The sequence below is a fragment of the Protopterus annectens genome, chromosome 12.part0 (assembly GCF_019279795.1).
Source record: "Protopterus annectens isolate FY-2018-M chromosome 12.part0, PAN1.0, whole genome shotgun sequence".
In the NCBI taxonomy this organism is placed as follows: domain Eukaryota; kingdom Metazoa; phylum Chordata; order Ceratodontiformes; family Protopteridae; genus Protopterus; species Protopterus annectens.
The window spans coordinates 594,471,304-594,486,975 of NC_056746.1; the positions used below are offsets into that span (position 1 = coordinate 594,471,304).

Here is a 15,672-nt window from a genome sequence, read left to right on the forward strand (position 1 = left end):
GTTAGCCAACCAATATTCCTTCTTAGCCTGCTCTGCCTTTTCTATCTCTCACTTTTTCCTGCACTCCTTTCTTTTGATGATTTCCTGGACTTCCATATTCCATCAGTGGATTTCTTTATGTACATTATTTCTATAACGCTCAGCCACATATCTGTTCTGCAGCCCTTACACATGCTGTTTTGAGGTACAGCAATTCTTCTTCAATTCCACCTATTCTCTCTTCTTCTTGAGGTATTACAACACTGAATAAGTCCTTGAACTGTTGTGCTTTCTCTCCAGTCAATTTCCAGGTCTTCAGCCTGCTCTCTGTTGACCTTAGAAACTTCTCTGGCCATTACTTGCATCTGATTTGGGCAACCAGTGGCTTATGCTGTGGGACAACTGTTTCCCTGGGGATGACCTTGCAATCACTGATTCTACTCCAGTGCCTTTTCTTTATTAGGAGGAAGTCTGCCTGAGTTGCATGTTGGCCACTTTTGTATGTGATCTTGTAAGTGCCTCTCTTTCTTGAGCACGTGTTGGCTACCATCAAGCCATTTGCCAGAGAAAAGTTTAGAATGGCCTCTCCTTCTTTATTCTTGTTGCCCCATCCATGTGGACCCAAGCAGTCCTCATATCCTACTTTGTTTGCCCCGATATGTGCATTCAGGTCACCCATTATCAACACAAATTCCTGTTGTCTTGCTTTATCTAGTAGGTCCTGCAACCGCAGTCTACATTTACTCATTTTCTCACTATCACAAACCTGTTCTGAGGCATAGGCTGAGATTATGAATACTGCTCTACCTTTACACTAAACTCTGATTGCCACAAGTCTTTCTCTAATTCTGATGACATCCTGCAATGTCTCCTGAAGCCTTTCCCTCACCAAAGTTCCCACGCCATTTCTAGTCTGTCACCTCCAGAGTAGTACACTCTGGATCCCAAACCAAGTGGCTTAGCTGCACTGCCCTTCCACCTTGCCTCTTGGATACATAGGATGTCCAGTCTCCTCCTTACTATTATATCACTCACTTCCAAGCCTCAGCATAAATTGAGTGATGCAGTTCTTAGTTCATGTTTGTCAGGTTGATTGCTTTTATGTCCAGCTTTTGCTCAACAGAACTGTCCCAGTTAACTCAAGCTGGGGAACTGGACAAGAGCCAGCCAATAATTTATTGACCCAGAGCACACACTAGACAATAAGGGCACATACCACAGCCTCCAAAGTCTGTGATCTGTGTTCGCCTATCTTGAGGATACCATGCACCACAGTAGATGCCCAAAGCAGTTGGTCTGTACAACTCTTCTCCCAATAAAGCACCATCTAGATTTGGTCCTACTTCACCCAGCTCCATTCTTAGGTCAGTTTGAAATGGAAACACTCAGCGTGTTTTCTGGAGTTGGAAGAAACCCCCACAGAGACACAGGGAGAATATGTAAACTATAAACCTGTATTAGTCAGGATCAAACCTTGTATCTTATGCATGGGAGGCAAAGACCTAAATCACTATGCCAACTGGTTTCTTTCATATGCCGTTAACATATAATCACTGCTTTTAGAATGAATGGGCAAGAGAGCCACCACACTGAGAACTTTCCACAGATCATTGACACAGACCTTATGGCTAGACAGTCTCTTCCTGGTAATAGGAATTTTATCAGTTGTCAGGCATCACATCACATTAAAGTTTATACTAACAAAAGTTATAAATTATCTTCCCAACCTATTCACAGACTTAGAAATTTTCAGGAACACCTGTGTGCTTGACTCATTGGGACCATAAAAGTTACCAAACCATAAGATCCCTCTTTCTGTATTCACTTTTTCAGTACCATCTCCACACTTCATCTTCTACATTGTATAGTCTTTGTCACCCTAGGGAAGCAACAAACATAAGGTAAATACAACTACTTTGAAGGCAGTGAAGAAATAGTACCTCACCCCTTCCATGTCCCAAGTGCCTCTATAAGAACTACCTTCCAAACTTTTGTTTTTGTCATAAGCTCACACTGACCTTTACTAGCTTAAGTTTTTTCTAAAACAGTGTTCTTTTTTAACAAGATATTACAGTGTTTTACAGTACATGCAACTAGTTTCGGACTAGCAGTTCAACATCTGGAATCTTCAGATTTAACCAGTGGAACACAGACTGCAAACATTTAACAAATTTGATTAAGAAAAGTATCAATAATAAATAAGCAACATGATAAGAAATCTAATCCACAAACACCAAGCTCACTCCCACATATACACACACCCTCATTGAGTGGGTACTTACAACAGCCTGCTTCTCTGCTATCTTAAAGGCAGTTAGCTGCCAGGAAAGAGGGCAGGATCATCCAAACAGGAGTATTGCCATAACGTCTTAAGAAGCTTAACAACATAGAAAATGCCATAAAGAGATCCTTTGACATGTTAAAATAGGTCCATCTAAACCAAGTATGTAAACAAATCAAAAAATGTGCTCCTTCTTATCTGGATATTTATATATATCTATATCTATCTATTTATATCTATCTATCTATCTATCTATCTATCTATCTATCTATCTATATATATATATATATATATATATGATACTTATGTATTATTGCAACCAGATTTTTGCTGTTGCGTATTTCGCTTCGTTGAATACAGACGACCGCATCAAACAATGCAAAGTGTTGTGCAAATTCATTATTGCGGACAAAAAAAATCTCTGGACTACCTTCAGGCACATAAAAAGATGAAACAATCATCTTTCCTTTTTGCGTGCATTACAGACGCACTCTTGAATTGTCAGGGATGCTGTCTTAACTGATGAATGGAATATTTGAACCGTGAGGAAAGAAGCCCTCACAGAAGGAAAACACAGACACAGGAACGGTGTTTTGGATAAAGTAATACTTTATTAAAAGTGTGTAAACAGAATGGAAAACAACCATTGCAATCCGAAAGTTGAGGAACACTACTGCTGATAAAATTTCAGGGTGGATGATGTTGATAGCCGTTTATGGATTCCTGATTAAACTGTACTAAGAACAGTACGGAACACGTTACTGGCTGATGATGTCCTTCTTCCATTACTGCCATGTTTGGACCTGAGACTGTGTGCAAAAATTGTTAAAACTAAAAAAAAATTATGCATAATTCCTATGTCTCTGCCTTTCTATGTGGGGGGAAACTGGTGAGCAATTGCAGTGAGTAAGAAAGCAGCCCTGACAGTTGAAGCATGTATGCACTTTACTGCGAGCTACATGACATGCTGGCGGTAAAGTGCATACCTAAACAGTGATATTAACTTACTCATTTTTTGGGTGATAACCCTGCCTAAAACAACTGTCAGTGTGAAAGAAAACTCATAGTCTGACATTGTCACACCATGAACAGTTACATTTCCACATCAGGAAACTCGTTATTATCGCAAAAATCTGGTTGCGATAATACGTACTATATATATATATATATATATATATATATATATATATATATATATATATATATATATATATATATATATGTCCCCATATATATATATATATATATATATATATATATATATGTCCCCATATATATATATATATATATATATATATATATATATATATATATATATATATATACATATATATATGTAAATTGTTTACTTAGTAACATTCTATACTACGACCAACAGAATATTAGTAGTCTATAGAACCTGAGTAAGATAAAACAGGTTAGTGCCCAAAATATAACAAATGAGAAACACAATAACCGAATTAACAGCTTATGACACTTACCTGTAAAATATTAATGGATGTTTAGAAAGCAGTTATAAGTACTACACAGAATCAAAGAGAAAATGCTAGACTATGATTATCTGTCCTTCTTGGCTCTTCTTGTCAATCACAATGGGTGTTGTTTTGGTTGCCTTTTTTCCAGATCCTCCAGTTAACTGATAGATGGGTCCAGAGTAGAAAAATCTGTGTCATCCATGTCTTCAAGGGGATCATCCAATTTTGCATTCTGCAGATACCTATTCTAAGATGCACTGTTAAAAAACAGATATCTGCTATGACTTCTGTAGATGCCACAGAGAGTCTGCAGTAAAAGGTTATCTGCAATGGTTACTTGACCAGTCCTCTGCAGGATTTTATCTGGAATTTCTGGGGTAGGCCTTTCTTTGCATTTCATATTGGATGACATTAAGGCCCATACCTCCTGGTTGCTTTCCAAGTATATTAGTGTCATCATCTCCCATATGTAATGACAGAGTCAAAACATTTCCCTGCGTTGGCCAGGTATTCGAGAACTAAGGAATGGGACTACCACTTGACAGCTAAAACAGTAGGGAAATTCAACTATACATGTAGCTGAAGCCCTTGAAACATCTCTGTACAGATATACAGGCTTTGTGCTAATTAAATAATATTGTACTGCAGTTCACTGTAAATGCACTGCTATCCCTATGTTTTTGCAAGCTGGTGCCATCTCCCTGCTTTTTTCAAAATATTTTCTTATGCTCCAAAAAGTTTAATAAATGAATAATAAGATAGCATGAAAGTCTGGTCTTTAGCATCATAGTTATCTCTTGTTGCCTTTCCACTATTCTAGGTATTTGTAAGCATTTGGCTTTACAATAACAGCAAAAGTTACTTGTTGATAAATGCTAGGGACTCCATCTCTCCTTATCATATAATAGTTCACCTACGTACAAATATTTGCACCTTGAATTAATTTCTAAGTATCATGCTTCAATTCTAGCTGCTTGCACCATGACTGGAGTTCTATTAACTGGATGATATGTACATTAACCAGGACTTCTGTTATACAAGTGTTGATTGTTCTAGTTTCTGTCTGATACTTGCTAGTTGCTTCTGATTGCTTTCACTGGCTTTTTTGAGAGCTGTGGTGTATTGCAGCACTCCTTGGAGAATCACTGACAGAGTGTATTGAGGACTACAAAGTAGTAATCTTCTTTTCCCTTGAACTGCCTTTAATTTGGTGTTGTATTTTACTTCTGAGGGGGTCAGATGTATCTATGTAGCTATTTACATGTGGAGAGAATTTGGCTATGAAGGATTCTGCATAAGCAGTGGGTGTTGTTAAGATGGAGGGGGGTCTCTGAATTTAGCCAGGTTATCACTCAGTTTTAGTAGATTAGCCTTTGCATGATAATGGAAGATGTTCCAAGCTTCAGTCTTATAATGAATGTGAACAATTTGTGGTCTGACGTGAACAGGGAGGAAATTACAACTGCTGAGTAGCAAAACTGCCCCATATTGGGAAAGACCATGACCAGCATTTTATCACCTCAAGTTAGTGTGTTGACTAACTTTTCCAGGGCATTTTTATTGATGAAGTCCACTGGGTATACATGTTTGACAATGTATAAGTCTCCCAGTTTATTGAGAGGTAGTTGAATTCTCCCAGAGGAATGGTGCTTGGCTTAACACATGGGGACTCCATACCTGTTAGGTAAGAGATATGGCCCAAGGGTGACATATAGAGTTCTGTAGTTAGCTATGATGTCATAAGGGATTTTGTTCATTGTAAGTTTGGCATGGAGTAGATCCAGATCATTATCTTGTCTAACAAGTCTGAAGATGAAGTGTTCTTTTTTTAAGAAAATGAAACAATGCCCCCTTCTGTGCCTGTATCTAATGTGCTGGGCACACATGTGTGATAAGCATTGGACCTTGTACTAATGGAGTCTTTATGGTCTTGATCCAGGCCTCTGTGATAATGCATATATCAATGTTTTCCAAGGTAAGGAGTGCTTACAGGAGTTGAGTTTTTGTTGAAGATCCTAACATTGTCCAGCAACACATTAATGTTCTCTTAGACATTCCAACACTGGTTGATTGTTATACATTCACAAGTTATTTTACTTGTTCAGTGAAATAAGTAGGATATGTTTTTTAACAGAGGGGCATGTTGACAGATTGATAGGATGGTGTGTGCATATATATATATATATATATATATATATATATATATATATATATATATATATATATATATATATGTATGTGTGTGTGTGTGTGTGTGTGTGTGTGTGTGTGTGTGTGTGTGTGTGTGTGTGTGTGTATATATATATATATATATATATATATATATGTATATATATACATATATATATAGACGTATATATCTATATATATATATATATATATATATATATATATATATATATATATAATGTGAATGTATAATAAACAACCAGTGTTGGAATGTCTAACAGGGGTGTCCAACCTTTTGGCTTGCTGGGGCCGCATTGAGTGAACAGAAATGGTCTTGGGGCTGCATATAAAATATATCATATAGTTAACTTTTTCGTTGCTCCGGAAGACCACAGTCGACCTCCTGACTGTACTGTAGGTGCATTTGAACAATGAATAAATGTAATAAATGCCTAATATTTGCCTTAAAATTCTAATTCTCATTCTAATTCTAATTCTCTAATCTAACAGTTAACTCTAACATCTTAGTTAATATATATATATATATATATATATATATATATATTTTTTTTTTTTTACAAATCTTTTTTTACAAAAAGCACGCAATAAGTATTTGGTACTTAGACACCCAGGTTGATAGAAACCTGACTTTTGACAAGCATGTTGTCTCCGTTGTAAGGAAAGCTTTTTACATGGCCCACTTCATTAGTAAGGGTATCTCATCCAGGGAGAAGGAGGTCATAACATCCCTGTATTCTTCCTTTACAAGAGCCATTATTGAGTTCAATGCCCCTTTTGGCATGTGCCTCAGCAAAACACTCTGCCAAAAGAAAGACTACAACCATTTCTGACAAAAAAGGTCAAAGGACTAAGTTCACTTAGTTATCCAAACAGACTAAAAAGCTTCTTGCTTTCCTCTGTCACTCACTGGCCCCTATAAATTTCATCACTGGCTTTCTTTCCAGGCTTAGAAAGATCCTGCCTTAAAAGACTTCCTCTACCTCAGAAATACTGGTTATACTTGAAACGCTCACTACAAAGACCACAGCCTTCACTGCAACATAAACAAGCCACTTTTATGGACAGGTTCTTGACACAAAAACCTTCAACTTCTGTAAAAAGCTCCTCTCATTATCAAACAATGTAGTTCAGCAACACGATGGCTGGATGGATAGCCATAAATGTAGTCCTTGGGTAAGTAGCATAGCCTTCATCAAACCAGATGGAAAATCGACATACTAACCTTTCCCAGTTGGATGACTAAGATCAAATATTGGTTACTCAAGTCTACTTGCCCAAGAAGAGGGGCATGTTTAACTAAGAATTCCATTTGAAACTCTCTTACACACACACACACACACACACACACACACACACACACACACACACACACACACACACACACACACACACACACACCAAAAAAAAGCCCCTACTTGTAAAATAGGCAACCTCAGTAATCACATGACACCCACTCATTGAATGAAATTGTCTGGAAGTCAAAATATCTGAAAAAAAAAATCATAATACAGATGGATTCATCCATGCAATTTCCCACCACCAAAAGGACCATCAATAAATCAACAAACAACTGCTCGGCAAAAAGTAAATCAATAAGAAAACCCTAAACTCTCTAAGATAATGCTACATACTGGTGTAAACATATAACTTGTGTCAATCCCCAGGTTAATCCATACCAAAAGATTGTTTCAGAGCTTCAGTTATGTACAAACAGCTTTCTCCTGAAAACTTAACTCATTGATATTTGCCTTGCTGTAATTATAACTGTAAAAAAAATGTTTTTAAGTTTATTCTGTACCTCAATGATTCTCACTGTTAATATATGTAATCTCTGCCATATTGTATGAGTGCTACATCCATGATTTGCTCTCTCTCTCTCTCATGTATTGTATTATATTGTTTTTTGTTATTTTTGGAGCTTTTCTCCCTGGGCCTCCGCTGAAAATGGACCTGTGTCCAGTTGAACTTTCCCGGTAAAAAAATGTAAAATAAAATAAAATAAATAAAAATAAACTTCCCTCCAATCTAAAGCCATTTGACATTCATACGTTTTAATTTGTGCAGAAGTTACTCACAGATTGACAGTTTACTGAGCTGCAATGCTGGCCTTCGCTTTTGAAAAAAACAAATTCCCAGACTTTGTCAATAGCTCAAAGTGTGGAGAGGATTACTTATTTATTATATATTTATTTATTTTTGGAAAACATCTTTAAAACTGTTAAATTGATTACACACCCAGAAACACAGAAAAGTTATTGTGATATGTAAACCACAGACTCCTGCAAGAAATCAAACTCACATTAGCACTCTATGCTTATGTCCGAGCAGATGAATCATACCTGTCAATTCCAAAAGAAGTAAAGTAGCTTAATAAGAAGGTTAATTGCAAGGTTACATGGCAGTTTATATTGGAAATAAGCAGAGATATTAAAAAGGCTCTGTTTTTCATAATTATGCCGAAAAGTCTTCCAAGGTAAATACAACTTCTGATTTAGTATGGAACCATACCTCTCAACCTTAGAGCAAGAAATCTGGACAAAGCGAAAAATAAAAGTGGGACACAGGCCCAAATATAGTTATGCATCACAGACACCATTGAAACAACTGTAGCTGCAAACATTATACATCACTTATAATCTTTCTATCCCATTATTGTCAGTTAAACATTATATGGCTCATTCAGTCCTGCCTTCTTTTGCATCAAAGAAAACCATGCTTTGAAATGACAATTGCATTAAAAATAATAAATAAAACACATTGCATCAACATCCTGCAACTTCCTACCGGCAAGCAACCACAGAGCTTTCACTGAAACTAGGGCTGTTTGTTTCCCCAGAATGACAGCTCTCCCTAATTAAGTCTAATGGTATACAATCTACCAGTATCTGGACTACCTGAAATAAATTAAATTATGGCCTGTAAATTGAAAGTACACTTTGTTTAATTAAACTATATTTCTAAGCCCACTTACTATATTTTTTCAGTAACATCCCAATATCCATTTCCATGTCACTTTACAAGACATTGGCAGTGGTAGACTTGGCATTCTTCAGAACCCCACAGGCCCACACTAATACATTGTCCATTAAATGTAAATATCCATCCACTGTAAATGGCAAGAAGCTATGTCTTAAAAAATCTACTTCTGGCATGCGTACCCAAGTATTAGGTTTTGAAACAAAGAAACATATTCTCCACAGTCCGTAAGTCTCTGTCTTTAATAATCATCTACTGTTGCAGCACTCCCAACACATAAGCACACACATACACACTAAAATCCCCAACATTTAAAAAAATGACATTGTGCCCACTTGATTTGCCGGTATTGATGATCTGCCAAAGCTATGCTTTCTGTTGTCCAATCTACCACAGCTTAGAACCCACTAATTTAAAATCAGTACTAGGTGCTTTTTTGTTTGTCTGAAAAAATAATACAACTTTATATGCTACAGTCCCACATAGTCAGTCCACTACTGACCCATTAACCCTTGGCCGCTGTCTCATTCTTACTCCCTGGAACTGCATTACCTTGGATGACTACTTTTATTTCCTAAGCAAAAGACACAAATTGGAAGTTGAGGGAAAAATCCAGACATTCTTTGAAAATCCATACAGTTAAGAGGTATGAGTTCATGTTCAATACAACACTCTCCCTGTCAGGAAAGCTGCAGTTTAATGAAAGTGTACTTTTAATGTACAATATATTTGTGAGCTAACTTGTTTGTGTTCAGTAGGTAGACTGATCATTGCTAGCCTCTTTGTGAATGCGTCTCTCTCTGTCATGCACACACACACACACACACACACACACACACACACACACACACACACACACACACACACACACACACACACACACACACACACTCTTCTACTTTCACACAAACAATTCTGCTTTCATGCATGCACTCACTCACTCTGAACTTACCTATTAACACAGGTAAGTGCTGTCTCTTTCAAAGGCAACAGCAGCAAATCCATATATGAGTCCCTCTTCAGTGAAAACACACACACACACACACACACACACACACACACACACACACACACACACACACACACACACACACACTGATTGTTCAGCGGAAAATAATGGCATAAACACACTGACCCTTTTTTGGCTCAAAAACAAAACTAGAAGGGTAGCCCAAACAAAGAACACAACTTCAGGGTAAGGTACCACCTCACAAAAAACTGTGTAAAAAAAACAAAGAAGAGAGGTAGATATGCCACGGCAATCAAAGTAAACCAGATGAAAGTCAATGCATAAAATAATAATTCCCAAGGTAGAGGTAAAAACAATCCTTTATTCAAATTAGTAAGCACTTTCATATCTCTCAGGATGCTTCATCAGACTTGAAATAAAACACCTACATTCAAAACTGCTTAAATAGCAGTATTGCACCTATTAAAAGCTACATTCCTAACACATGACAACTAAAAACAATATCATTGGTGCACAAACTAATTCAAAACAAAAAAACTATCATATATAGCAAATGATGAATCTCACCATGTTAAAAAACATAGCTCAAATATCAATATATAAAAAACATATATTCATATTGCATAAAACATTTCCATATAAAATAGAGCAACTATTACATATATTTATTTCATAAAATTAGCTGACAAACACCATGCATATATAAATAAACAAATAGAACTAATGTCTAAATGGTCTATCTGCTAGAAAAGGCTTCAATGAAAACTTATCCTTGAGACCATGTCCTTTATCCGCTGCTAACTTGATGATCCATTTAGCTTCTTCCTTTTCAGTACTATTGCTGATATTCCCTAGTCTCTCAGTGATATACATATGTCCTAAAACCATAAATCTAAAAGCATGCATTGCGTCATGTTGCAGAACATGATTAGCTAAAGCATTGCCCTCATTCTCTCTATGAATGGCATAAATATGCTCCCTAATCCGTTCTCTCAGTGTTCTATTGGTCTTGCCAACATAAAACATTGGCATTTGTTACACAGAGCAAGGTAAACCACATTTCTAGATTTACAATTAGCATAGTGGTTAAACTCATATCTAGCACCAGTAGCACAAAAAGTGTTTTGGGGCATGCGTACATCGATGTTGCAGTTAGAGTTTGAGGGCCGCATGGAAGAGCTCTGAGGGTCGCATGCGGCCTGCGGGCCGCAGGTTGGACACGTCTCTAGACTCTAAGAGAACATTAATGCATTGTTGGACAATGCGAGGATCTTTAACAAAAACTCAGATATGCTATGCAAATCTGTCCAATTATGCTTAATTTATCCCTGGCCTTATTGCTGAAGGCATGGCCGGAAAGGGTCTATGATGATTAGTTTTCTTACCCAGTTAACAATTAACCTTGAGGGCTGGGGGTTGCAATGATGCTTGTAGTGTTTAGATCACAGACAAGATGTACAGGTTTTGATTCTCACCAAAGGAAATTGGTTAGGCTTAAATTGGTACACAAAGCCAGCTAGTATGGTGCTTAAATATGAACCTTCAAACTGGGGGCTAAGAATTTAGGCATCAGATTTGCTATTAGAGGAATTAATGCAGTAGATAATTTTAAATGTATACTTTTTATCTAGGGTTAGACAAAATATTTCCACTTGTGTTGTTAAGAAATAAAACTGTGCATTTATTTGTTAATTACTGAGAATGTGTGGTGTACTGAAAACATTATAATGTACACTGAATAATTAGTTTTCATACCTCATTGGTGCTAGCTATGTGATATAGCAGTTTTTTTTCATGTAAACGCATATAGATGGTACGTGAAATCTAAATCAATTTCACAATTGTTATATTTTAACAGAGGTTTTTTTTATGTCTTATATTTTGGTCTGGAGGACATCACAGAGCTTTTAGTTTTGGTTTTAGTTACTACTAAACTTGGCTTCAGAAGGCCTTGAATATGGCCACTAACTTCTGTTCATGTAGTCTATTTACAGCTTTCATACTATGCCATTTAATTTACACTGTACACATCGAGCCAACATTTAATTTATATCTATGCATTTTATTTTCATGAATACTTCACATACCTTATCATGCAACAGCAACACTACTTCAATACTTTTTATATTTTTTAATTCATTTACCTAAATTTTAAATATCAGACAAAATGCAATTAAGATTTGTATAGTTAAATTGATCTGTTTATTTACGTATCTACATGTGAATGTGTACATTGGTAACTTGTTTTCCAGAGAACTGCTTGCACAAATATGCCAGAATCCTAAAAGGCAACTGCATTATACCCTTCTGTTCTTCTAAATTATGTACCTTGGGATTTTACTTGGGATGTATATATGTTAACACCTTACTTGGTCAACAAAACACAATGTCAACAGCAAGAAAGTCAACTGCTAAAGGTTAGCATATGCAAAAGGTCAACAGCTGCGCAAGAGCAACAATCCGCAATTGAGGGAATATTCCCTTTCCCCTGGGATCATGTGATATCAGAGTTAGTATAGATACACGTGGTGTGGTGGGTGAATGGGGGTTTGGTCCCCTGCAAAAATTGGTGTTATTTTATTTTTCTTGGTTGCATGTGCTGAGGATTTTACTTGTGCATGCATATTTTACTGTCAGCAATTCCAATGTCATACCTGTGCGGGTGACTTTTTTGCTGTTGACATTTTGGTATGTCAACCTAATGATGTGTGTGTGTGTGTGTGTGTGTGTGTGTGTATATATATCATATACATACACCCACACGCACCCACACACACGCACACGCATGCACACACACACGCACACACGCACACACACACACACACACACACACACACACACACACACACACACACACACACACACACACACAGATACTCACACATATATATATAGGGATCTACTTCTAAATTTCAAACTTTCACAATTTCATATTTCTTATGGTCGAGACCATACGATCGAACTTGTGAAAGTTCGAACTTTCACAATTTCAAATTTCTTATGGTCGAGACCATAAAATCAAACTTGTGAAAGTTTGAACCATTTAAATGGAGATCGCCGTACAGCACGGAATCTTATAATTACCATTTTCCTTGCTGTAGTGCAGTCTTGGTGTTGGTATATTAAATTAGCAGGGGGTGTGTGGTGCTGCCCCCCCCCCCGCAAAAATGTAACTAATTTTTTTTTGTTTTTATTTTTTTTATTTAAATTTTAAGCTGTTACAAGTTCAATCTTATAAGAAATTCGAAGTTATGAAAGTTGAAAATTTAGAAGGAGACCCTCACACACACACACACACACACACACACACACACACACACACACACACACACGTGTGTGTGTGTGTGTGTGTGTGTGTGTAAGTATGTATGTATGAAATCAGGTTTAAAAAGTTTATTTAAACTATTAGAAAGGGTCATGTATAGTTGTTGAATATTTTGAATGTTTAGACAGTGTTCAGTTTGAAACAATATAGTCTTCTCTCAAAACTAAGATACTTTTCTATCACTGTTGATGGTCAAGTATTTCACTGCTTGATAAGGGACAATTAGCTTACTTTTTGCATTGATGTAACTACTGTATTCTTCTGAGAACTTCAAAACATCCCTTTTGGTAGATTGACCACACAAACAAACAATCAATCATGGAAGTAAGTACATACATAATATATTATCTCATGGTTAATCATCCTTTTTGTAACCCTCTATCCAGAATTAGTTATGAGTCATCAACAAATCTATAGCCTTCGGCCAAGAGCCACTATGACATTCACCATAATATTGCAGATGTATTCATGATCATGTAATGATTCATATTAATTTATAAGATCTAAAAATGCACACTACATGGCATGCTCTTCCCAGACAAGTGTCATTAGAAAATATGTACTAGAGCGAGAGAAAATAATAAAACCTAACATACTCATTAACTGATCAGTTTTCACTTCACACAATGTATACATTTACCATAAAAATATTCAAATAGCCAAGGGTATCACTGCTGAATAAACTAGAATTATTCCATACAGTAGAAACATTTCATTCCAGTACTGTGCAACTCACAATGCACAATTCTACGTCAATGGTTTATTCTGTGACATTCACTTCCATTTATGATCCATCAAGTTCATAAATGGGTGATGTAAATAATTTTGAAATTGACGCATTTTTAATTTAACAGGACTCCTAGTAATACCTTCTTTACCTGAAGACTAGGCATCCCTACAAGAAAACAAATAAAAGCTATAGTTTGACTTGTTTTGTAAAATAAAACACTTGCAAAGTGCCTTTGTGAGAATTACAAGTCAGCAAGTCAACAAAAACATTTCTTATGACAATATAGTTTTAGTCTAGCAGATTTCACTATAAGGAGCTAAACTAAAGGCTATATTTGGAAGTTGCATCTCAGCTTGAACAACAAATGTACACAGTGATGACATGATCTGAGTATTTCACTTTTTTCCATGAAGCATGAAGCTAATGTAAAAGTTATTGCAGCAGAGTTTTATAGATTAGACTTTTAACCATGGCACTGCTTTTATTCCTAAATCAATTCAATAATAATTAAGACCCCACACTGATGTAACATAGCGTAATTATTTTTTTTCATTTTTAAAGCATACCCTTATATAAGTTTCCTATTAAAAACAAGTTTTAAAATATATGAGCTCAAACTGCAACTTAAAGTATTGACTTCTTTGTTTCATTTTATTCATGGAGGCAATATAACATGACAATTGAATTGCTGGGATGTGTTACCACAAAATGAGATTTGCATTTTTTCCATAAGAAAACTCTACTACCTTGAGTGAAACATTGAATTTTTCCTAAGAATACATCTTCCTTTTGAAATAAAAGATACTTCTCACAAGCAGCATAAACTTTCAAACAAAACAGATTTGACAAAACACCAGAAGGCATAACAATGTATCTCATTTTCAAAGAAAAAATGATAATAATCTTGTAAATCATAAAATAAAATAAAAATGAAGAGCATAGCAAATAAAGTGTATTTAATAAGTATGAAAACACACAACCAGACTTGTGTAGAAAATGTGTCAAATAAATATATATACAGTATTTTGAAAATTTTAAATTGATGCATATCTACATATAAATACAATGGTTTATTATTTCAGATGCCATGTCCAAAATACTTTTTTCAAAAATGGACAATATATATTTTTGCTGGCATAAAACAGACACTGGGTAAGATTTTGAGTGATGTGTATTGCATAGAATATTCAATCTGGCACATAACATTACAGTACAATTCATGAACAATTTATCAGATGAAAATTTAACAGTGCAGTCATATTTATGATCACAAAATAAAAATGCCATTTCATTTCTAACATCTCAAAGTGCGTACTGCATTTTAAATTGATGACATGTTTCCCTCAAACAAATGACAGCTGAAATCTTTGTTTCAAGTTCAAAGCAATGGGATAACGATGATGCTGGCCAACACCACATATATCATGTACGGAAATCTCATTTTGCTTGAAGAGGCAGCATTTTTTGCTAAAATATAAAATGTCAGTATTAATGCTTATGTTATTTACTCACCTGAATAACACTTCATTCATATAGTTATTTGTAAATAATGGTACTTGGGAAATGGCATTGCTGTGAGGGCAAGCTTTGTAAGCTGTGCTGAATAAAATACATCATTTTGAAGTAAAATTCAGTTCAGAAATATGTATTATTATTATTACTTCCCTTAAATGTCTAATGATAAGGGCCTTAGATCAAACATTACTGGAAAGATCAGTAGCAGACTCAAAGTAATAAATGAAGTTT

At 35.8% G+C, this 15,672-nt stretch overlaps 1 protein-coding gene across 1 annotated transcript in view; it reads right to left on the reverse strand.

Moving 5' to 3' along the window:
* Positions 1–14,550: 14,550 nt before the first annotated feature.
* Positions 14,551–15,672, reverse strand: part of LOC122816736 — a 157,265-nt gene continuing 156,143 nt past the window's right edge. The window contains exon 17 of the mRNA XM_044089729.1: positions 14,551–15,393. Coding sequence (XP_043945664.1) covers positions 15,305–15,393 — 89 coding nt within the window. The 3' untranslated portion in view covers positions 14,551–15,304. The remainder of the gene's footprint in view (positions 15,394–15,672) is intronic.